Genomic DNA, 26,676 nt, shown 5'->3' with positions numbered 1-26,676 from the left:
TTTCCACTTTAAGTGTTTTATCAAATAAGTAGTAGACGGCGAATTTGAACATTGTATCCTCCTAACCTACAAACCTGCTTTCACGCGACTGACGTGACCTCGCTCAGATGCAACTGATGTCGGATGAGAACGTCCGCAGCTCTGATTGGCTGAAAGTGAAAAACAAAACTGATGCTCTTGATTGGTCAGACACTGTCATAATACAGTTACTATACAAAATCATCATGCCAGCAAAACGAAACTTGAAGAGACATTTGAATTCTGACGAGACTCAACCTAGGGTGGCCATCCATCCGGCTTTAGGTCGGACAGTGCCCTGTCCGGCTGCAGGGGACATTCATTTGTCCTCCTTTTGAGAAAATAACTAAAAAGGTCCGCCTTTTGACACATTACCTCGTTAGTTTAATATTTATTGGCTATAAAGCTGTGTCAAAATAAGTAATTTCATTGGTTACATTTTTGTGTCCTGACCTATCAACACATGGCTCATTCTAATATTCAAATGAGCCATGTGTTGATTCGCCACTCCATCACCGCATTGGCTACCACCAGGCTGTCAATCAAGCCCTCATGACAGAGAACTAACGTGAGCTAACGTTGGTTGTTGGACTGAAATTCTGAAAATGTTCATCAGAAGGTGCTGCATTTTTTTTTACCCTTTATCTATCCAGATAAAACATTAAGAACAGTTTCTGTATGATGTTTATTAGACCTATGTAATCTGAATTGGAAGGCCACGTTGTCATGAGCTGTATTTTGTATATTTATTATTAGCTATGTGGTATGTGTATGCCCCTTTATGTAATCTGGTGGAAAAACATTAAAATTTAAAACCGGATCATACCAAACAAATATCTGCTTGCTGTCCCCGTGTATGCAAAGTGTCCTCTTTTTGATGTGAAGGAAATAGCCAGCCTAACCCAGAGACGCCAAGAACAACAAAATACAGAAAACTTCAACCGAACCAGGTAAAGAGAAAAAACAGTTGGTGAAATGCTGTGGGCTACAACGAAAATTTTAATTTTACTCTCCCGCCTGACTAATGCTGTATTCTGTATAACATTATGAAGTGAAACATTTCAAGATAGGGTGGCCATTTCCTTCACATCAAAAAGGAGGACACTCTGCATACACAGGGGACTTAAGGCTGCACCTGCAGCCGGACAGGGCATTTAAAAACCGGACGAATGGCCCCCCTATTTCAAGATAAATTAAAGCTGCAAGCAGCGTTGAGCGGGACCTCGCACTCCACGCAACTTGGGGCGTGCTGCGGCCGCGTCACGTGCCGTCGTTACACGTACGGACCACAACATGAAAATGAATGAAACAAATTAACTATGGCCAACTTTGAGGGCACGCCACGGACACACCCTTCAACGTACATGCACAAATAGCACAACTTTTAATCAGTGGACAAATAGGGGCTGATGACATATCAGTTATGTGGAATTGTGATGGAATTCCGGTTTTCAACAGCAATAATTTTCAGTGTCAAATCATAGAGCTGTCACCAAAAGATCGCTAAGCCAACATATGTATACCATGCTTATGGTTTGGTAAAAGCAAGCCAACTATGATCACATTTTTAACTGCTTTTGTGGCAGAGCTCAAGGAACTGGAACAGACTGGAATTCAGTTGCCCGCCCCCTCCTGAGAAACACAACACAGTTCAATGGCAAATATGGATGTGACTTCTGCCTTCACACTGGTGGTGGTCCATATGTCTGGGAAACCCCAGAACCACCTTTACGAACACCTGCTAATCCAGTAATGGGTGTGAAAGGCCCATCCCCTTTGATGGAACTTGAGAGCTTCAAGATGATCACTGGATTCATTCCTGAGTACCAACACAGTGTCTGCCTGGGTGTCACTAAACAGATTACATCTCTGTGGCTAGACAGTAAGCACCATAATGAAGACTGGTACTTGGGCGGCAAGGTCAGTGATATAGACCAGGAATTGCTGGCCATTAACCCACCTGTGGAGGTCACAAGGGCACCAAGATCAGTGAAGGACAGAAAATTCTGGAAAGCATCTGAGTGGAGGTCATTTTTGTTTTTGAAACTGTATGGTGCTGCTAATGCTTCTTTTAATGTGCATTTATTAATGCAATTGGCAGCAGGCGTGCGTAACTGGGGACCACTGTGGGCAACATCCACATTTCCATTTGACTTTGCTTAGGTTTTTCAGTGGAACAACATGTGCCAACACAAATAGTGAATAGATTCCTTCGGTGGAGGGGTCTCTCAAAAAAAGCAGGGACTACAATGGCAAATGCTAATGACAGCATAAAGACATTTTTTGACAAACTTCAAAGTACCTCTGGCTTAAGAAAGAAATCAAAGGAGTTTAAACATAACGTCAGAGGTTTTGGCTGCCCAAAGAAAGTTAGCACATCTGTGTTGCAGAGGATGGCTACTGAAAGTTTAATAGGAGTGACAGTTCATTCAGGTTTATTTTATGACCGTTTCATTTGTAGCAGTGTGGTTTATTATTCATATAATAACACAACTCTTAAAAAGAGAAATAATTCAGTTGTACAGTTAAATGATGGAACATTCTGTGAAGTTATGACGCTGGTGGCTTTTACATCTGATGATGGGGCCTCATCCACATCCACCAACTTCTGTATTTTAGCAAAAGAGCTTGCCAAGAGTGGAGGAAAGGTGTGTAGAGATGCTCAGTTAAATATATCTTCCACATTTATAAATGAGGTGTCTCACACTCATAATGTATTTGCCGTGCATCCCCAGTCACTTGAGTGTAAATGTGTAATGGTTAAGTCCAAGGACAAAATGTATGTCATTCCACTTCCCAACAATGTTGAGAGAGACTGAAATTCTTGGGGAGCTACTACTTTACGGACATCAACACCAAACCGACCTCTACATATCAGTCCTATACGCATGAATACTGTCAGCGACTTTTTGATCTGTACACTTTCCAATTGGTCTTGTTTGCAGTAACCCTGCTTTTTCTCCATTAAACAATACCAATGAAATGTTCTTTTTTGAACACTTGTGACAATGTTAATACAGTGTGAGTGAATTTAATTTTTTTGCTTATAATTTAGCCAGTATTAACTTGTCTGTTGCAATATGGGTGATGCTATCTGTTAAATCATAATGTAGCACTGCACAAACTTTAAACCACTTGCTTTTCAGCAGAACACACATTTTTTGTGCACCTGTACTTTTGAAGTGTGCATTTAATGTTTTGTTTAATGTCATTTTGTGTATAATGTATTTTTGCCAAACTGATTAAACATTACAGAACAGCTGCAATAATTGCTATCTGTGCGCAGCATAACATTTCATAAATGGGTTTAAGTGCATTTTCATAGAAATACAATTGAACACTTTCTAAAAGAATGTCCTGAAATACTAGCGTGAATAACTTCACTTCATAATTAGACTCAAATGTAACTTAAAAACTTTAAAAATATGCTTTCAGTGTATGTTACAATGACAATTTTGAAAGTACACATAACTTTCACTTAAAGTACACTTTAGTATAATATATTTCTATAAAGTGTAATATAGTATAATTATTTTAAAGTGTGTTAAAAGTGTTAGCGTGAAAGCGTGATGCTAGTATACTTTTTATATGTTTACAAAAAGTACAATTTGTGTAAGTACATTTTCAACATACTATCGGAAATATAAATATACTTGAAATACAATAAAGTTATTTTTTTTTTCGCTTGGGTTGGACTTTTGATGAACTCCCTCCCTAAAATATCTGAGCACCCTCAGCTCTGACTCCAGCTACCACAACTATGGTCTCTGGTTGTAAGAGCTGGTGTCTTACATCCACACTGTCAGCGCTGCCTCCACTCAAACAGCCAATAGCTGCTTGTGCTCTGATCTAATCTCTAATCTTTTTTTTTGTCTACTTCAGAGGAGCTCCCTTACACAGCACAGCTGTATATACAGCAAACATGATATATAATAGAATATGTAGCAGGTTTCTACGCTACTGTGGGTTCCTGCAACACACAATCTCACACACTGTGTGGCGGCTGTGGTGCAGAGGCAGAGCAGGTCGTCCCCTAATCGTAAGGATGTTGGTTCGATCCCCAGTTTCTCCTGCCACATTTCAAAGTATCCTTGAGCATCTGTTTGATGGCCTGTGTGTTAAAGTGCTTTGAGTGGTCAGGGGACTAGAAAGGCACCTTACACTCTGTTTACACTGGCCGTTGTACCACATCACTTTTATTTTAAGCGGAGATGAGGATAGTAATAATCGTATCTGTAGTAATAATAATAGTAATTAAAGCTGCAAGCAGCGTTGGGCGGGACCTCGCACTCCACACAAACATAAACGCGAAAAATCACCGGAAATGCGCACGGAATTCACCATCGCCAACTTTGAGGGCACGCCACGGACACCCCTTTCAACGTATATGCACAAATAGCACAACTTTTAATCAGCAACATTTTTTGACTGTACTGACCAATTTTGAAGTAGATCCGATAAATTCCCTAGGAGTAGTTCGTTCAAATACAAGGCGAAAAATTCACCGAAAATGCGCACGGAATTCACTATGGCCAAATTTGAGGGCACGCCACGGACACGCCCTTCAACGTACATGCACAAAAAGCACAACTTTTAATCAGAACCATTTTTTGATTGTACTCACAGATTTTGAAGCAGATCCGATAAATTCCCTTGGAGGAGTTCGTTCAAATAAAACGCGAAAAGATCGCCGAAAGTGAAAATTTAAATCAAAATGGCCGACTTTCTGTGGGGTTTCAGGTAGGGCTCCAAGAGGCTTTTTTGTACGTCCCAGCATGTTACACGTGCCTACCGAGTTTCGTACATATTGGTGAAACGTGGCGCCGGGGCTGCTGTTTTTTATCCTGTAGGGGGCGCTACAAACACGACGAACACGATTTTTGGTATGTGAGCTTCAGGCACCACTCTATACGTGCCCTGTGAATTTCATATTCATACCTATTACGGTCTCCGCACAGTGATTTATCATGCCAAAAGAGCACCACCTAGTGGCGGATTGTTCACACATTTTTTAGCGAGCCTCAGGGAGCCATGGGGAAGCATCGTACTAAGTTTCATTTCAATCACACATACCGTTGTAGAGATGTAAACTTCTTCATTTTAAAGAGCGCCACCTAGTGGCAATGGCCTGAAATTGTGCACGATGCTTAAGGAAGACATGTGGAACTATGGACCCAAGTTTGGTGTCAATCGGACATACCAATGTGGAGAAATGGTCCACTTCCTTTTTTGATGAAAAATCCACAGGAAGTGCTAATTTTATAACGTGCTGGTTTTTTGAAATATCAAAATTCTGTTAACCACTTTTTTATTATGAGGGTCCTCAGATGCTACGTGAAAAATGTTGTGCGAATCGGACAAAGTGCATGGGGGGAACACGGAAAAGTAGTTTATGGACATTTCGCGCTCTAGTGGAGAAAAATAATAGGCGGAAGTGGGCGTGGCCTATATGGGGAGATTAAGCTCCATTCACCAAACGCGTGGATACAAGGATTTTGAATGTGCAACAAACTATGCAGAAGTTATTAGCATAAACACATTTTTTATGATACTAGCGCCACCTAGTGGCCAACCCGAAAGTGACCCATAGACTATCCCCATTTTCACCAGGCCTGACAACTTTGCCAAATAAAATTGAGTTTTCGTATATGTTCAGGGGGACAAAAATGCAGTCGAATGGGGCTAAAAATAATAGGTAAGAAGAAATCGAGCAAAAACAATAGGGACCTCCAGCGGTCGCTGGCTCGGTCCCTAATAATAATAATTCCAACAGGAACAATAGGGTCTTGCACTTTGAGTGCTCGATCCCTAATCAAAGCTGCAAGCAGCGATGAACGGGCCCTCACACTCCACGCAACTCGGGTGTGCTGCGGCCGTGTCACGTGCCGTAATAACACGTGCGGACCACAACATGAAAATTTCTCGGAAATCAGATCATAATAGCATTGCAGCGATTACTTCCTGTTGCCAGTAGGTGGCGCTCTCACTATATCTGAATATTGTCATGTAGACGTGTTCAAGGACTCTTATCAAACGTGTGAAGTTACATTGAGATTGGACCATGTACACTTAAGTTGAGAAGACGTGTTACAGAATATGTGAAATTATAAAAATATATATGTGAAAATAGCGTTGGGCGGGACTACCGCACCACGCCACATCACCCCACACCCAAGTCCTCATCGCTGGAAGCCGAGGGAGACTGTTCTACGTCGTCATGCGTAACTTTTGATCACCAACGTATCTAGATTGCAGTGATTGAATTTGAAGTCATCCGAAAAAATCTGTAGGAGGAGTTAGTTAAAATAGAAGCCCTGAAATGCCGGAAATAGCTGCTTACTTCCTGTTGCCACTAAGTGGCTGACCACTTAGCCAAATTTTCGTATATGTTTAGGGGGGCAAAAATGCAGTCAAAGGGGCTAAAAATAGGTAAGAATAAGAATTCTAGCAAATACAATAGGGACCTCCAGCGGTCGCTGGCTCAGTCCCTAATAATAATAGCCTTTACAGATACAATAGGGCCTTGCACGATTTGTTTCATACTGCATATGATTATAGCCTAATAACCTAATATCTGATGAAAGTTTTATCAGGGCCCAAGCACTGACTTACCTATTATTGAAACGATTCTTATTAGGGGCCGAGCATTGACCGTGCGAAGGCCCTATTATAATTGAAGGAATTCTTATTTTTTCTCCCAAACGAACGCATATTTGGAGGCCTCAACATGCTCGAAAACTCTAGAACGCGGCGTCAGTTGTGGGGGAAAATTTCGTATTTTCTAGGGGTCCACTATGAGTATGGCAAAATCCAGTGGGCGCCTTATCCCAAACCCAACAGGAAGTTGGCCATTTTGGATTTAGCTGCCATTTTGGGCGATTAGCACACGTTCTATTTGAACAAACTTCTTCTAGGGAATTGATCGGATCGACTTCAGATGAGGACACACCCATCTAAGGACATTCACGATTTAAAAAATGTGCTATTTACGACATTCCGTCAAACAGCGTGCCCGTGGCATGGCATGGAATTTCAACGACTCGCCAAGAAAGAGGAATAACTTCTGCGTACATGATCTAATCTCAATGAAACTTCACATGTTTGATAAATGTCCCTCCCTGAACACGTCTATGCGATGATACTTCCATGTTCTACTCCTAGCAGGATGATCAGATCCAGCTGAAATTTAGTCAGGAAATGCAAACATGTTGTTGATGATATTGGCGTGTCTTTTTAGCGCGGCGTCAAATTTTGATGTACCGCCGGAACACACAAATTTGCTATAACTTGAGTGTACATTGTCCAATCGGCTCCAAAGTTCACTTGTCTGATAAGAGTCCCGCCCTGAACACTTCTATGTGATAATTTTCACTAATAGTGAGAGCGCCACCTAGTGGCGCAAATTCAGCCAATCCCCATGAATTTTGTCCATGACCATAATTCTTCTTCAAGAACAATCATTGTAGTTTTAGTCCCCAATGCAAAACATTGAGCCATTCATGACCAAACAAGTTGTGATTTTATTCTCATTGGAATGAATGGAATTTCAGTGCAAAAAAAGCTAAATACATTGGAACATGAATCATGAGTTTTTAGAAAAGCTACTGTGAAATAAGGCATTTTAGGCTACAACAAACCCCCCACAAAGCAGGCGATACCCTGGAGGGACTAAGTAATGTATAGCTTTTGGGACTTTATTTCTATTGGTGTTCAGTCACTCTGAAATTTATATGGACTGATGCTAAAAGAGATAGTTCATGTACTATACATAGAGTATACATGTATAAAATTCACAGTTAGTTCAGTCTTTGTTGTCTGGCATGGGAAATGTCCAGGGCTTTGAAGTGAAGACAACGTGGAAGTGTCCCATTCCTGCATTTTTTCTAATGGCCAGCAGGGGGCAGTTTTATGGGCTGCAAAAGCAAGTTCTATAGAACTGAGCCTCATGGGGATCAAAATAGCAGCCCTCTTATTTTTAAATTCTAAAAAAAACACCTTTCTATGTATCATACTCTCCAGTGTGACAGTATCATAATGAAGGCTACTGTAGTAACCTAGCTAGCAGCTAGTAACCGCTGTTTATGATTAAAAAAAAACAATGTTTTTAAAGCTGCATGTGTAATTACTGGCCTGGCATCATCTCTGCAATTTATCAACTCTGCTAAATGCCATGAGAACACTTATCCATTCAGACCACACAGTGTAATCTTTTCAACCACAATCAGCTGGGAGGGACAGGTAGCTCGCTGTCTGATATTGCTCACCTCCTCCTCCTCCTCCTCCTTTTCCTTACCACCATTAATGTTACAAATGCATATTAAGCAGTGAATGGGAATGGCCTCTAAACATGTATTACTTCTTATAATTATTAATATTCTCTGAAACATTTACCATCTACTTCAACATATTGTTGCAATGATGCTAAAAAGAAAATGTCACAGCATCTTATATAAAAAGATTCTTATTTTAACAATAATTTTTACAAAAAACATTGTATTGTAAGTTTGGTAAAGTATTTCTTTTTTCACATTTCCTGACACTGTAACTATATCCTTACAGTAACATATGAGACAGATAATCTGTGAAAAAAAGAGTTTGTTCTAGTGATCCTAATGACATTTACAAGATTGTTGTGAATGCCATCTATTTCTGAATATAATGTTAGATCCTTCTAAATATTACAAACTGGGCCTTTAAATAATACCTTGCCCTTTGCCACAACATGTTGCACAACAAAGAGCATTATAAAAACATGACAATCACACATCAGTAGTCCTGGCAGATGTGAATGCTTCTCTACACTACTGCTGACAGTAATAAACGCCCAAGCCCACTGGCTGACTCTTATGTCACCTCCCCACAAATCCATGGCAGGCCCATGGTGGAACTGGGGCCATCTGTTCCAACTCACAGATCCACTATCAGGCATCCACACTTGGAAGAGCCATCACCATCACATCATCCCACCCACACAACCACCAGCACATGAAAGGATTCTAGTTTCTTTTATTTTACATTAGACACACTCATACAGAACACAGCCATACAGTAACGCAGTGATGCATGGTAAACCCAACAAAGGTCAGTTATCCCCCCCCCCCCAGCAAGATCTTTTTCTGGATCCTTTCTACTAATGGGGCCAAAAATGCTTGACTTACTATTAGTGTAAATTGGATAAAAACAAAAAGCCAAGAGTTCGAAGTGCAAAAGGCCCAGGACCCCTGCCAACTAATAATATCCAGGGCAGATGTGTGCAGGTCCTTCAAAAGGATTAAGGACAAGACCTGATGAAATCCCTGGCTGCAGTTCTCAAAATGTGTGCAGATCAACTGGCAGATGTCTTTACAGTTCTTTGTGCAGTTAGTCAAAACTTTCATAAATTCTTGTCTTCCTGACACAGTGGATCACGTACAAATTGCGTATAAGCCAAACAAATCAATGGACAATGCCATTGTCCTAGACCTCCACACTGCCCTCTCCCACCTGGACCAGAGGAACACATGTGTGAGAATGTTGTTCATAGATAAGTAGATAAGCACTACCACATCTTCCCCCTGACTCTCTACACTGGTGCACCTCAAGGCTGCGTGATCAGCCTTCTCCTGTATTCCCTGCTCATGCATATGTCTGTATGGGGACCCACAGCTCCAACACCATCATCAAATTTTCTGACCACCGATGGCAATGAGAGGGCCTACTGAGATAAAGTCAGAGCCCTGACATCTTGGTACCAGGATAACAACCTCTAACTCAATATCAGTTAAACAAAGGAGCTGACTGGGGACTGCAGGAACAACAGGGATAAGGACACACCACCCCTCATGACACCATCACACTACTGCCATACATAAGTTATTGGTATTGTACATGCATACATACATCTTCTACAGCACTGGCTCCACCTGCTTACTTACCTGTTTAGAACTTGTTTATCCATCACAGTATAAATTCATCCATCACATAGGCATACCTGTCTACAACCTGTTCTCACTGTGTATATACACCAATCAGCCATAACATTGTGAGCACTGACAGGTGACGTGAATAACACTGATTATCTGGTTATCATGGCTCCTGTCAGTGGGTGGGATATATTAGGCAGCAAGAGAACATTTTGTCCTCAAAGTTGATGTGTTAGAAGCAGGAAAATGGTCAGCGTGAGCATTTGAGCGCCTTTGACAAGGGCCAAATTGTGATGGCTAGACGACTGGGTCAGAACATCTCCAAAACTGTAACATTACAGCTTATATATTTTACTGTTACTCACCTGGCTTCCACAATTGTCACCTGTCCAACGATATTTTATTTTATTTTATATTTAGATATTTAGATATTTAGATTATATTTTAGTGCTGCACTATTTTATGTCTCAGTTTAAAATTTTTCGTTCCACTTTTGATTTCTCTTCATACATATTGTACATACTGTTGGAGGGAACCTGAGATCTACGAATTTCATTGCCAACGACCGCTTCCCTGTAATTGTACATATGACAATAAAGGACTAGAACTTGAACAGAGCCTGGGGCTGCGGTAACCACAGCTGAGACAAACAAGAGGTGGTAAGTAGGTCAAGTTATGAGTCTGCTGGATTCAGACGGATACTATCTGTGGCTGATGTGTCTCTGCATTAACAAAGAACTGTGTGAGAGCAAAAGCCAGAGCTGGAAGATACCACAGCGTCCTCACTGTACATTATCAGAATCAGAATCAGAAATACTTTAATAATCCCAGGGGGAAATTACAGTAAATATCTTCTTATATTATTATATATATATATTAATATATATAGTAATATATATATTATATATTATTATATTTTTTATTATTTTATTATTACCAATTATGTACCATGTAATTTGCGTTATTGGTCTGGCAAGGCAAGTTTATTTGTAAATAGTGCTGCTAAACGATTAAAATATTTAATCGCGATTAATCGCATTAATGTCATAGTTAACTCGCAATTAATCGCACATTTTTATCTATTCTAAATGTCCCTTGATTTCTTTTTGTCCCATTCTTTTTTCTCATTTTAATGCTCTTATGAACATGGAAAAGTAGATCGGCTTGCTTTGTGCAAATGTTTTTTTTAATTGAAAACAACATTGGCATATACTGTAGTGTTCAATTCACGAGGGAGCGGAGAATTCGCATCAGCTGTGTGCTTGGCCATCAAGTGGTATTTCAGACTGGACGTGCTGCGATGATAGCTCAGTTCACAACAACAAAACACACAGATCACTTTGTTCTTGTCAATGGAACCACTTGGCAACTTTTTAAAAGTTAACTTTCCATTCAGAATATTATGGGCATCCATTTCGGCGTCTCGTGCTCGCCATCCACTCACAACGTAACGTCTGCTACTCTTAAACAAGTGTGCGCAGCGTGCCTGTTGTTTTGTTTCCGGTCTAGCTAGATCCGGTGTGGTGTTGTAGTTTTTCTAACGTTACTATTTGTTGCAACAGCATGTGAAAAAAACTACAAAGTGTGCTAGGCCAAAAAGAACGTTAATCTTGCGATAAAAATATTCATGGAGTTTAACTGATAGCACTATTTGTAAACAACATAAGACAGACATTAGGACAACATTTAAAATGTACATTCAACAAACATTGCTTTGGAAAATTATGAATACAGTATTGACTGATGAGAATCATTGGAATGTATTTATTTTCTTTTTGGCTGGACTGCTACAAGCAGGGCCACTGAAGACTTTCAGTCTACGCCTACTCACTATGTGTGCCCCACCTCGGTCTCCCCTTGTGTATAAATTGGACTGAGATTGGAAGCTCCCAAAAACAGTTTCCTCAGCTAGTTAAAGGTAGCAGTGGCCCATAGCTTAGAGAGCGTGTGTGTGTAGGAGATTCTACGGTGGCCGTGAAACTTCTGGAAGGCCCTATCTAGAGCCAGTGTTTGGTTTGTCCGTTCTGGGTTAAACATGGCAGTTTAACATGGTGGACTCTGTAGAAGAGGACCTGCATCTGTACACCTTTCCAACTGTTAAGCATGGATCGGCATGGATAGAGAGAAGAATGGATTCCACTAAAAATACCAGCAAATTCTGGAAGTAAACATCACACCATCTGTAAAAAGGCACTTGATTAGATCCACACTTTGTACTTAGCCATGTAGCGCTCCTAATGGCATTTGCAAGAATCCTCATTCCCAGGGTCCCAAAACATCAGTATTTCATGCCCTAGGAATGAGACTCAACAATCAACTGTCTTTCTTGACTCTGATTGGTTGCTTTTGTTCAAGCCCGGTGGATTCTTGTGAATGTCATTAAAAGCTCTAGAAAGAGCCAGAATCGGAATCAGAAATCAATAAAATATTTCTGATTCTGATTCTGATGTCATTTTAAGCACTACAATGAGCCAAAGGATTCTGTTTTTTACAGAATATCTGTCTTGTGTACTACTGTCAGGATATAATAAAGGTTTCAGCAAATATGACAAAAACAATATTACAATAAAATAATACAGCAGCTTTAAACTGGCCTTGGAGAGTACTAACTTGTTGTTTTTAAAATTAAATTGAGTTGTCTTACCAAGTGCACAACAGAACTGGAATTTAAAATGATTTTGATGGTATGAATCTATATCTTTAATCCAAATCCAAATATAACCCCCAAACATTACAAAACTCTACTAATGACCCCAAATGTTTGCAGTATACGTTACACCCCATGTTCAACAGTTGGTTTGCTCTCTGATGTAAAAGCGAATCTTCTTTTATTCTATTAATATTTAATGTGCTAATATTTTGTCAGACCTTTGGGTTTGGGGATGCTTATTTCTTTAGTTGTTGCACCCAGTTGCAATATTTATTTCATTTTGTATCATCTGGACTCTGGTAAAGAGAAACGTCACACTAGGGAGACGCATGAGCAGCTTAGCAGATACTCAAGCAGTTTTATCAGATAGAACAAAATGGACTTAGAACATTGACATTACAAAGAAAAATATTTTTATTACATATTCACTCCCTTTATTATACACACTGAAATGTCCTGACAATCCTTGTTCATCCTCAGTAATCATAATACATAAAGCCCTAGAGATTACAAATCTAGTTGGCACCCGAGTTACTGCACACTCAGACTGATGGTATGTCCAGAGAGAGTCTTTACAGGCTGACACAGCCTCTACATGCCTACCTTTTGTAACACCAAGTATAGACCAGCATTGATACTTGTAGAGTGCCACTGCCCCTTATCATTACTCTTTTGATGCAGTTTGTGTTCCCATATCCTTCCAGAGGGATGATAGTTTACATTGGCAGTGAGACAGGCTGGCTGTAGATGACACGATGAATTCAAAATAAAATGAAAAATGGGGCAAAAATCTGTATTGAAACTACTGAAATAGCGGCCTTTGGGAGTGAGCTGACCATTTAACAGTATGTCAACATACATATTCTGAGGGGAAATGTGGACAGTTGATTATAGACAAACAGACAACTGAAATACTGTCTCATGTTCCATACATAAGACTGAAACAGAAGACAACTTACAAGATATTGACATCCATGTAGATGTCCATATATTGTTATGAGGGTAAATAAATGAGCTCATCGTAGATATAAAGCTGTACAGAATATGATGTTTGTTGCCATGAATAGCATAAAAATATAATATAAAAATATGGATGTGGTGTCTATGTGATATCACCCATGTTTTTTTGATGAGACTTTCAAACTTTTGTTTCTTGCTAGCATAATGCTCTCTGGCTTGTAGAGTAACGTTGCACTCTGGCTCATAGCTGAGCCAAAGGGTTTTATGAGTGAAGGGAACCAGAAATATCTACAGTTGCCAAGTCACATCTAAGGTTCTTCCTATTTACTGGTGTAGTCCTTATAATGATGGTTCCAGGTATTAGTCAAACCCACCAGTGTTACCAGGGAAACTGACTTATGGCTTGTAAAAAACATTAGATTTTGACTGCAAAATGAAATTTTAAATAATGGTGTTTTTTCCTTGGCAAGGAATGCACTTCAAAGTGGCTGTAATTCAGAATCAACGTAAGGTTCTGGCCTCCACGTTATCAATTACATCTTCTCGGGTGATATCTCTTACATAACTATCTCAGCACTTAAAGCTTTTAAATGTTTTAAAGCATTCTCCATTGAAATACGAGAGTCTGCCTAAAGAATACTCAACATGTTTAAGTTTTAACTGTTAAACCCCAAAAACAAACAAAAATGCAGACGACATGACTCTGGTGTCCTAAATGATAGCTATGGCTCTTTTGGCAGCACAAACTCAAATGGAAATAACATACTGACTCTTATTTAAAGATGATGTGGATATGAATTTCAGCTCTGGAATCCTATAAAAAAAAATTAAAGACAACACCTTGGCTGTTAGTCATCTTAAGGCACTGTACAGGCTTCAGCTTTTTACCATTGTGGTGGCTATGCTACAACCAATGTATGTTATACCATCTCTTTGAGGCATTTCTTTACATTTACCAGGCAGCTACAATATATTATGTTATCTACAGATTGCCATTGCAAATTAGCTTAACCTATAAATGTTCAATTCAATTCAGTTTTATTTGTATAGCGCCAATTCATAACAGAAGTTATCTCAGGACACTTTTCAAATAGAGCAGGTCTAGACCGAATGCCTTATAGCATTAAGTGTTGTGGTGTGTGGCATTTGTTTGTACTACATGCTTGTCCCTAGGCAAATAAACAATTAAATGTAATTAAATTTCTTTATTCAGCATTAATTAATATAAAATAATTTAGGATATGATTAATGCTAATTCAGTGATCTCTATTCTGTGTATCTTCAGTGCATATGCAATAAGGGGGACAGGAATTTTAGCTCTATACATTTTAAATCTATATGGTTCAAAACAAAAAACAAAGAAAATACAATACTGTATTGCCTTAGATGTTTTGAGACCCCCATTATATTTTTGGTCAGGGCTATTTCTGATTGGACACGGTCCCTGCGTTCCAGTTAAGGGGAATTTTAATGCTCCAACAAGAAAGAAAACAATGACAGCGGGCAAAAACATGTTGTTTTTAGGCCAGGATGGTCAGATTGACATGTAGATATAGCTAGACATCCGACTACTTCCTGAACTTGAGCTCTGGAAACAACTTTCTGTAGTTGAAGCTTTATTTGGGTCATTGTAATCTGGCTCTGTTCTGGAGTGCTTCTGGATCCTTTTTCTGTAATAAGAGATAACATACTACATACATAATTGACTTGAGGTGGCATTTAATGCAAACTGGTGCATGTAGGCTCTGTGGGTAAGGCTCTGTAAGGAGGGAAATTCTCTGCTACCGTTAGCTGTACCTGAAATATTATTGCCTGATTGCTTCAGTGGATTACAGTAGGCTTCTGGATTAATCAAAAGTCTACAATAGCAGAAGGAATTGTTACTTTTAGAAGTAAAATCCAAGAATATCTCATATCTACCTGTCAACCAGCACTGCAATGGACTTGCTATTTTTTTTTTTTTTTGCAGTTTAGTTTGCCAATGTGCAAAGTTACCAGATTCAGTTTATATGAATATTTGAGAAAGCAAATTTTCCAGTCCTGACAACTGTTCTATCAACAACCAAGATGCTGTTGAGCAAGGCACTTAGCCGTCAGCTGTACCAGTGGAAACCTCTCAGTAGAGGTCTTGGGCAGACCTGAACCTCTAAAAACCTGAGAACCCGACACAAGTCAGGTCTTTGTAGTGTCTGACTTAAAACATCAACCATTTTCTACAATTATTTTACAATGACTCTCCAAGCAAAGCTAAGTGCTGTGGGTGGTTTTATCTATGAGTTATTTGACTTATTTCTTTGTGCCTTGGCATGTATTTTACAGAATTCAGGAGAAAATGATAACTTTGACTTGCAGTTTGTGTGGTGTTTTCACTGCAAGGATAGGGATATACTACTGTAGCACAATCAGATTTTTTTAATGCATTGAGTTTCGCGAGGTGAAAGATAAACTGTGTGAAATTACATTCGTTTACAAGTCTATGCTTTGTTATAATGTACCAAGAGTCCATCTTTAGTGCGAGTAATGTCGGGAATAGACATTATATCAGGCAACTGCTTCTCTTACCACGTGTAGTTTATTAAAGTGGACAACAGTCAGTGCAACCAACAAAAAGCCTAGTGGGTTAAGAGTTTTGGCTGGACTTGACTGTCCCTGACGTATTGAGTGACGTTATACCATTGGTCGGTCAAGAGTTGGAGTTTACCATTGGCTGTTGCTTTCAACATGAATAGCCAAAAACAGTCCTTGATATTTCCTCAAGGGGCTTTTGCAGCAGTTCCACTAATTCCAAATCTACTGCACACTAAGAACAAAATATTCTGCTGGTACTGGATGCTACTATCTGAAGACTGAAGCTTTCTGCTTCATTAGAAGTTCTCTTCCAAATCAAAAATCTTAAGATAAGAGGGGTATTATTCTTTCCATCTCCATTTCTAAAAGGTTTTGACTCAAATGTAGCTTAACCATGTCATGTGACATGCTACTTCAGTATACTTTAAGAACAAATTTTATTGGGACCACTACAGAAAATGCAGATGAACATTTAACATCCAGGAATTCACATTACAGACACTACCACTATCTGTGTGGCCACAATTTAGCACAATGACCATAGACAGTCCAGCTATATACTCTCGGCCTAGTCTTGTTTTGGCCTTCTCTTGCCAAGTTTGACAACTTTTAGTTTATTTTCTGTGTGTGAAAATTGTGAAGTGTATAAGAGAAATTAAGTTATTGGTTCTGCCGTGTAAAAAACAACAAGCCATGAATCTATGATCGCCTGGTCTGACAGAGTGACCATCTTAAAGGACTAATACCAGTCCTGGCACAAGTCACGCAAGTCCTTTTTCAGTTGGGTATATATTTCAAGACCCATGAAGACCTCTACAGGACAGGGCTAACAATAAAGAGCTGTGCTTTTTCTGGTTAGCTCCCAGGTTTTTCCCTTTATATCCAATGTCCAGTCTCAATGAGGAGGACTGCATATATTTTTCACAAATTAATTTCTGTGCACATTTTGTTTCTAACACGAAGCGATTTCATTTCTGATCAGTCTCTACAGTCAGTACTGTACACAGGAGTAGAAACTGCTACATTTAGTGAACGCAATACCTAGTCACAGTGATTCAAGCCTATTCGGTATTTCCCAAACCAGTCAGTAGCTCAAGTGTAATCTTGTATTTGACATGATAAGAGCTCTCTAAGTGGCTTCTTCACCCTCCCCAGTGATCTCCCCTTGCTCTCAGAATCTGCCGAGCTTTCTCTGGGATACCAACGACTTCTGAGCAAGAGTTTTGTATGAACCGCTTGCATTTTATGTTATCCATTTCCCCTTTCCCTTCTCCCATCAGTCGTTTCCTTCCTCCTCGTCTCCTTTGCTGCCTTTGCTGAGGCGCTGGAAGCAATGGACGGTGGAAGCGAGGAAGAAGCTGGCCATGATGGCCGCCACTGAGACGGAAATGCCAGAGAAGATGACGATGAGGTAGTCAGTGAGGGTGAGGGTACCACGGCACTCCCGGAAGCTGTCTTCAGAGAGCAAACTGAGGGGGACACGACGGCCATCTAGAGGCAGAGAGCACTCTATCCCCTCCATACCTGGGAACAGAGAAGACAACAGGCACAGATGTCAACTGTACTTTCTCAAAGTCATAGTTGTATCAACAGCCTGCCTAAGAACTCAGTAACAAGGGTAAGATGACTATTCAGACTAAACAGAGCCCTGTCTACAGTCCCTGGCTGGGGGAACTTTGTTGCATGTCATATCCCTCTGTCTTCCCATGTTTCCTGTGTCTCTACTGGCTGACAAATAAAGGCAAAATGCCCCAAACAGATTGTAACAGATTCAGTTTGAAGGTTTACCCAATGTCAAGCTCTACACAACACAGCAAACAAAATGTGTTGCTAGATGACGTTTGTTACATGTTGAGCAGGGCTTGTGTGTGTTTTCTTCCTGCTTTCTATATCTCCCCCTACCCTTTGTTCTCTCCTGTGTTCAGTTCAAGTGCTAGCAGCATGATTGGTTTCCATTGGTGTGCAATCTGGCCTACCTGCTCATCGGTTGAAAACATCTAAAGCTGGCAAATTATCATGCCAAGTCCTCAATAAAAATAGCCTGCCTGAGAGTAAAGAGCAAACTTGTTACAACAGTATTGAAGGTATGGGGTGGGAGGTTGAGGACCTTAGGTAAGTTTGCCTTTTAAGAGGCAGAAACCTAGGACAGACCCTTCGGCTCTAGGTGGGTGGTCGTCTGCCTCGACCAGTTGGGGAGAGAGAGAGAGAGAGAGAGAGAGAGAGAGAGAGAGACAGAGACAGAGACAGAGGGAGAGAGAGAGAGAGAGACAGACAGACAGACAGACAGACAGGTGCACAGCAACAACAGTAGCAACAACTACACTAATAGTAGTGACTGATGATGAGGAACATGAAGAAGATGATGACGACGACTACAACAATGGGGGACAATGAGCAGTGACAATAGTAATAATAGTAACTGTAGTAATAATAATATTAATAATAATAATAATAATAATAATAATAATAATAACAACAACAACAATATCAGTGATATTAGCAATGGCAGTCAAGCAGGACCATGGCAGGAGGCACCACCAGGATCCATGAGAACCTGCGAGACGAGAAAGCACAAGAACTCCGGGGAAGAAGTGAAGTTAGGAACATGCATTGGACACTGGACCTTTAATTTATATATTGAGTCATTTATTTGTTTTTGATTTTAACAGTTGGGGTCCTCCATACACTGCAGGCAAGAATCAGCGGGGCATCAGTCTTAAGAAACAGGGGCAGGGGCAGAAAAAACACCAGTGCACAGAAAGTTTTGATGCATTTATGGTGAAACTGCTTAGTCACCATTAGTATTAGCACCCTAGTGGACACTTTATCGTGTTTTATCTACCGTACGGGCAGTGTTGCGTGTTTTTTTCCCCGAAAATTGTCACACTAGTTATTTGCTCTTTGCCAAAATGTAATTTTTTTGTTGAAGATGGTTTTGCTAAATGAAAAAAATGTTTTCTATACCAATGCACCATAACACCTCGAAAACATTTTGTCCACTGTGTAGAGAAAGGCACTTCCATGTGATCATGCTCCCTCTGTAGCACTGCTGTACCCAAGAGTCACTAGACATCAGTGTCAAGCGTGCGTGTGTGTGTTTGTGTGAGTCACTGTAAGACCAGAAGGGGTTTTCCACATGAAAAAGGACTCAGTGACCTCATCGCTTGGTGATATTCCAGTCACGTGGCACTACGACAGGCAGCCAGACATGCCCACACAGACATGCAGGAGACAGACAGACAGACAGACAGACAGACAGACAGACACACACACACACACACACACACACACACACACACACACACACACACACACACACACACCACACACCCCTTACACTGCATATATACAGATAGGGACACAAATAGGACAACATTATCAGAATCAAAAATACAAACATTAGTACATGAGCATGACCAATGAAATATATTCTTAATGGGAGGGAAATGGTAAATGGACCTGTACTTTCTAGTCTCCCGACCACTCAAAGTGCTTTTACACTACATGCCACATTTACCCTTTCACACAGCGATGGCACATCGAACAGAAACTAATGCATTGATACACATTCACACACCAATGCACAGGAGCAATTTGGGGTTCTTTGCTCAAGGATACTTCAACATGTGGCAGGAGGATGGTAAATGGACCTGTACTTGTATAGCGCCTCTCTAGTCTTCTGACGAGTCAAAACGCTTTTGACACTATGTGCCACATTCACCCTTTCACACACCGATGCACAGCATCTTGCGACAGGAGCGGGGGATTGAACCAACAACCTTCTGATTAGGGGATGACCTGCTCTGCCTCTACGCCACAGCCGTGAACAAAGACACATGTACAAACACACACGCATACAATATACTTATTAATTTATATCGGCACCACGGACATAAAACACACACAGACATACATGCACAGGCATACATGCAACACAGTGTGTACCCTGCGCATGATAGGTGGGCACATATACTGTACATGTTGACATGAAAACAAAATGGCAACGAAGAACCAGGGACATACAGCTACACACACAAACACACACACACCTACACACACACACACACACATACAGAGCCAGGACCACGGATACAAAATTATTGCAAGACAACTAGGGATGGGATGTTCCATAATCGCATCGCAATAAAACCAGATGCAGTTATTGTGGTGCATATTGTGATAATCATGAATATCCTCTCATGGCTTGACTTAGAAAAGCTGTCTAGCTCTCCAGTAAACAGTCCTATATTGATTTCCTGATTTATTTTGAACAAGGGGACAAGGGGGAGTCGTTATCTTTCCAGCTATTTCAAAATCATAAACCTGTCACCGTGGCTAAAGGCTCAGCTTGCCCGTTGTATCCCTCACAAAAAAGGTTAAACTGGATGTGTGGAAATGCAGTAAATGTAAGTGTTTCTTAACAAAATGTAATGTAAAGCGATTCCAGTATGTTTTAGTTTTAAGTATATTTTATCATTATCACATTATAATTGTGTATTGCAATTATTTTGGTCAAGACAATCATGACATGACATTTTCATATCATCCCAGGCCTAAATACAATGTCATCTGAAAGTGTGTCTGCTCCCAAAAAACTTCTGTTTGTTCACTCAACTCCTAAAGCCATTTCATTTAACTGCAGTGTATGTGTGTGTGTGTGTACTGTAGTTGTGTATTGAATGTCTTTTTGCTGTGAGGAAGGAGTCCAGACATGAGTAGTTGGTGTCAGTGTTGTGGTGTCACAGTATCAGATGTGCTGTAGTGCTGAATAGGGCATGTTGCTCATTCACCTTTGACCTGACCAATGTAAACAGTCGAGATTGTGTTCATAGTATGTAGGTTGCCTTGTAATTCTTATTTAAAACTCAGGAACCACAACAGCCCAGTTAAAAACCAGCAGAGCTTGTTCATTCCATTGTTACTCTTTGTACTGAAGTGATCTATAAGTAAAAATAAGCCAAGCTCTCTGCAAATCAATTGTAGGCTTGTGGAATTCTAAAATCTACACTGTGTTGTTAATATAGCACAGCCCATTCTCATTTCCCAGTCATCAAACATGATCAGTGGCCCTACACTTTAAACTAAGACACTGTAGGTACTTTCTAGCAAATTTCTGGACGAGCCCATCTGTTGTAATGTTTTGATGTACTGTTGAAGTCACGTGAGTAAGAAAAACGTTGACTTTAGTTAAGGTCTGGTCATCCATGTAGAGCCAGGGTCTGTCAGAGGTTTCTGCCTCTTAAAAAGTTTTTCCTTGCTGCTGTCGCCAAGTGCTTGCTCATGGTAGGAACTGTTGACTCTGTGTACAGAATAACCTTTGTTATGCTATACAAATAAATTTAAATGTTGAATTGAATGAAATTATTTGTAACTTTCATTACGTATGTAACATATCCAGGGGTGAAAGTAGTAGTTCTTATACTACTAAACATTCATCGCTTTATATTGTTCTCCTTTCGCCACCAGCTTCATATATCCCTGAACATATACATTTATTTTTTAACGCCTTTATGCTGTAGAAAGAAATTAGAAACACTTGAAGTGTAGGCCACTGACCTTTGGCAGTTGTGTCATATCCTCTTGTGCATGTATCAGCATTGTGGTTGTCTGACAGAAGCATATATCATACATTTACTTTTTATCCAGTCTGAAGCCACATTTTTACCATCCACTGTTTAGATCTTGGTGCTTGTTAACTCTAGATTTGAAACGGATGAAGGATTTTAGTCATTGGATGTCTGGGTCTTAAGTTATTAGAGAAACAAGCTGAGCTAACATTAGCAGCAGCTTGGCTCACAGTCCCTCTGGGATGTCCTTAGTCTGCCCAACAGTGTGGGAGGAATAGTGATTTTTAAGGTGGAACTGCATTATTCAGTGTTTTTAGCAGTTTTAATCAGTGGGTCCGTTTGTTTTGGAGAGGAGGAGACCTCTGTGGATTATTGGGCTCCTGGTAGCAACCTCCTGAACGATAAAAACCAAAAGAATCCTAACCGGGAGAAGCTGACTGCAGTGACAGTGCAATGGTAAATGTGGTAAATGGTAAAGACAACAACTCCTGTGATCCCACGCTACTTCACATTGCAAAACATAGTTGATTACATGTAGTATGTGTCAGTATGTGGAGAGCTCCATAATGTTTCTGCACAGATTTTATTTGGTAATACAGTGTAAATTTACATAGGGCTGCAGCTAAAAAAATGTCTCAAAACAATGAATCACTTAGCAAATTTTTTTTGTTTTGTTTTCAGTGTTTTGTATTTTTGACTCTTTTGTGTATTTTTTTATGCAATAGAGGCATTTTAATCCTGTGTTTATCTTAAGTCTAAGTATGCCTGAAAACACTACTACTGAAGTAAATCTGCTTCACTCTGCATCTGCAAGTTGCCATGATGTCTGTGTGCCACTACAACTTTGTGTCATCTACCTGTCTGGTTCCACAGCTCTGTCCATCCTGATTCTGATCGTACCAAAATATGTCAACTCTAGCACCAGATAAACAAGATGTAACTGTCTTCTAATTCACTGCCATTTTTGGACTAACAGATTGAGATAATGTTTTGTGGACCTCTGAATACAAAGATGGAGACCTGCACTCAGTATCATCAATTTAACCAACAAGATTTGTTTTTATATTGATGTGTTTTTGTCAAGCCTTTGGATTTCTCTAGCTCTAGCAACTCTTAAGAGTAAATGTATCTCAAAGAAATTATTGTATTTCCCCATTCCAGGGACAAAGACTGCATGTCTGTACTCAAAGCAGCTTACCCTTTGGGAGCTTGTGGCGGTTCTCCATCAGCCATACAAACAGTTTGGCAAAGTGGCAGTTGCAGAACCAGGGGTTGCCTTCAAGACGTAACATCCGGAGGGACGGCAGGGATTCCAGGATGCTGACGTCCAGCTCTGTGAGACCATTTCTCTCCAGCTCCAGCTCCCTCAAAGAAGTCAACCCAGTGAAAGCATCCCTGCCTACCATACTTAGGTAGGGGTTGTTCCCCAGTCGCAGCTTGATCAGACTCCTGGACTCCCCAAATGTCCCAGAGGGAATTTCTGTCAGGTTGTTGCTCCCCAGGTCCAAGAAGACTAATCTAGAGGAGGAACTCAGGGTCCCTGGCTCCAGCTGGGAGAGGGAATTATTCCTCAGGTCCAGGTAGACTAGATCGCTGTACAGGACCAGGAAGTCTGAGGGAATCCAGGGAATCCAGTTATTGGAGAGCAGAAGACGTCGAACGTCCAGAGGGATGGAGTCCGGGACTCTAGTTAGACCTTTGCTGGTGCAGTCCACAGTGTGGTGGTCTGGACACAAACAGCTAGATGGACAGTTATGGCCTCGCGTGAGCAAGGTGGAGGAGATCAAGGCAAGGAAAGGCTGCAGCCAGTTAATGCATGGTAACATTGTCGAGGGGGCGGCAGCATTAATCGGGAGACAGGGGTGAGGGGGTTTCAGCAGCTGGTGAGAGGGGAGTTCAGGGAGACGGACAGATAGACAGGTTAAGATCACAGGAGAGGAGGGAGAAGGAAAGGTTAAATGATGAAGGTTCAGCGTGGCACTGGCATCCTTCTGTGCTCTCTGCACCGCAAAACGAGAACATCCCGAAAGGCCATGGAGGAGTGTGGAAGCGTTGTATTCCAGGAGATCATGTAACAAGCAGCCTGGATCAAATAGCAGCCTGCTGGCTTTGAGGGAAGAGAGGGGAGGAGCAAAAGAGAGAGCGCGCAAGAGAGCGGGGAGGAGGGGGGATGTGAAAGGGGAGAGGATTAACACAATAGAAGTAAATAGAGGGTAACGAACCAGAGTCAAGGGGGGTGGGGTTTGAGGGTAAAGCCACGAGACCTGTGTTTGTGTGTATGTCTGTGTATCTAGCAGGGACAGCCCTCCATGCCTCGTTAGTCAGCTCCTGAGGTAAATCAACTTCCCCTGGCATCAGTGGAGTGGAACCACAGCAAGAGTCCTCACTGATTGATGTAAAATGCTCTTTCCTCACACAGACCTAAGATGAGGATGCCATCTGTGACTCAAATGTGACGCTGTGATATACGCGCAGCCAACAGCAGCCTCGTACATAGGCTGGAATCTCCCCGCCTCCTCTGTCAGTCCCCTTCTTATTTTTCTCACCTTTGCTTCACATTTGTTTGTTTGTTCTGTCAGATTTTCTCTTCTAGCAGAAGTACTTGAGTGCATTCGGATTTTTCCTGAGTCTTTTATGAAAATGATAAGCCTTATGTGTTTCATCTGTGTAGTCTATATTTTACCCACAATAAGCTCATAACTGGTGTAAGCCAAACTCACCCACAGTGCTTATGCCTGGTCTTAAGTCGGTAGTATCTGTCCAATCTAATAGTTACGCAGTCTGGTGCCCAGTCAGGTGCAGGCGCGAAGTGAAAATCTGTTTATAAATCACTATATATTAACATTTTCAGGGGAGGACCCTTCTAGTTTGATGGATTATTCTGAAAGAAATGTCTTTCTTTGCCTTGTGATTTTCCCCACTTTTTCCTCTCTCTCCCTCTCTCTGAACAATCATTTATGGCCTCTGTTATTTCTCTGCAAGTCGGCTGCTGCTTCTTATTTGTTTTTATGTTGGACTGCTGTGCAGTTCTATTAATTTTCTTATATCAAAGTGTGTGAAATAGCCTTTCCCTTTTCTTTGATGCCTCAAATATTATTATTAATAATAATAATAATAATAATAATAATAATAATTAAAGCTGCAAGCAGCGATGGACGGGACCTCACACTCCACGCAACTCGGGGCGTGCTGCGGCCGCGTCACGTGCTGTCGTAACACGTGCGGACCACGACATGAAAATCTCACGTAAATCAGCTAAAAATCGCCACACAGCACTTACTTCCTGTTGCCACTAGGTGGCGCTATCACTATGTGTTCAGGGCGGGACTCTTATCAGACATGTGAAGTTTGGAGCCGATTGGACAATGTACACTCAAGTTATAGTAACTTTGTGTGTTCTGTTCTGTACATCAAAGTTTGACGCCACGCCACGGACACGCCCTGTAACAAAAACTCACCACAATCACGAAATATCATCAAGAACATGTTTTCCATTTTCTGACTAGATTTCAGCTTGATCTGATCATCCTACTAGGAGTAGAACATGGAAGTATAAAAAAATGACATTTCCTTTCACCACTAGATGGCGCTCTCACTTTTACTGAATATTATCACATAGATGTGTTCAGGGCGGGACTCTTATCAGACAAGTGAAGTTTGGAGCCGATTGGACAATGTACACTCAAGTTATAGCAAATTCGTGTTTTGTGGTGGTACATCAAAATTTCCCGCCACGCTACAGACACGCCCCCTCACCACAGTCATCACATATCATCAACAATGTGTTTTGCATTTTATAAGGAAATTTCAGCTGGATCTGATCATCCTGCTAGGAGTAGAACATGAAAGTATAAAACGTGATACTTCCTGTTGCCACTAGGTGGCGCTCTGACTATTACCGAATATTATCACATAGACATGTTCAGGGCGGGACTCTTATCGAACATGTGAAGTTTCGTTGCAGTCGGATCATGTACGCAGAAGTTATGACGAATCCCTCTTTCATGGCGAAGGTTTGAAATTGGATGCCACGGGACACCAAGCCACGGGCACAATGTTGGACGAAAAAAACTGACTGCACTGACCAATTTTGAAGTAGATCCAATAGAACCTGTAGGAGGAGTTAGTTAAAATAGAAGCCCTGAAATGCCAAAAATAACATCACAGTGTGACATTTGTTCAAAATGGCCAACTTTGACGGCACGCCACAGACACGCCCTTCGACGTACAGTCATAAATAGCACAACTTGTAATCAGCAACATTATTCAAGAGTACTGTCCAGTTTTGAAGCAGATCTGATAAATTCCCTAGGAGTTTGTTCCAATACAAGACCACAGACTTCAAAATGGCCAACTTTGACGGCACGCCATGGACACCCCTTCAACGTATAGTCAAAAAATGAACAGCGTTTATTCAGCACTATTTTTTGACTGGACTGACCAATTTTGAAGTAGATCCAATAAAACCTGTAGGAGGAGTTAGTTAAAATAGAAGCCCTGAAATGCCAAAAATGACATCAGTGTGACATTCGTTCAAAATGGCCAACTTTGACGGCACGCCACGGACACGCCCTTCAATGTACAGTCAGAAAATGAACAGCGTTCATTCAGCAACATTTTTTGACTGTACTGACCAATTCTGAAGCGGATCCGATTAATTCCCTAGGAGGAGTTCATTCAAATACAAGGCGAAAATTCACCGAAAATGACTACGGACTTAAAAATGGCCAACTTTGACGGCACGCAACGGACACGCCCTTCAGCGTAGACTCACAGATTGAACAGTGTTCATTCAGTACCATTTTATGACTGTACTGACCAATTTTGAAGCAGATCCCAGAAATTCCCTAGGAGGAGTTTGTTCAAATACAAGCCCAAAAAGTCAAAATGACCACAAAATGATGAAAATTAAAATCGAAATTGCAGACTTCCTGCGGGTTTTGGGGCATGGGTCCAAGAGGCTTTTCTGCTTCTTTAATCATGACACACATGCGTAGCAATTTTCGTACAT

The 26,676-nt window shown here is 40.8% G+C and overlaps 1 protein-coding gene across 1 annotated transcript; it reads right to left on the bottom strand.

Annotated features, from left to right (window-relative positions):
* Positions 1-12,966: 12,966 nt before the first annotated feature.
* lrrc38a (leucine rich repeat containing 38a) lies at positions 12,967-23,648 on the bottom strand. Its single transcript, XM_051426090.1, has 2 exons — positions 22,864-23,648; positions 12,967-17,622 (listed from the first exon to the last, which is right to left on the bottom strand). The coding sequence occupies exons 1-2, from the start codon at positions 23,489-23,491 to the stop codon at positions 17,375-17,377; spliced, it is 876 nt and encodes a 291-aa protein (XP_051282050.1). The 5' UTR covers positions 23,492-23,648; the 3' UTR covers positions 12,967-17,374.
* Positions 23,649-26,676: the final 3,028 nt, after the last annotated feature.

This window comes from Dicentrarchus labrax, unplaced genomic scaffold, assembly GCF_905237075.1.
Source record: "Dicentrarchus labrax unplaced genomic scaffold, dlabrax2021, whole genome shotgun sequence".
Lineage (NCBI taxonomy): Eukaryota > Metazoa > Chordata > Actinopteri > Moronidae > Dicentrarchus > Dicentrarchus labrax.
Note: the sequence above shows the minus strand (reverse complement) of the source record. Positions and strands in the feature narration are given on the sequence as shown.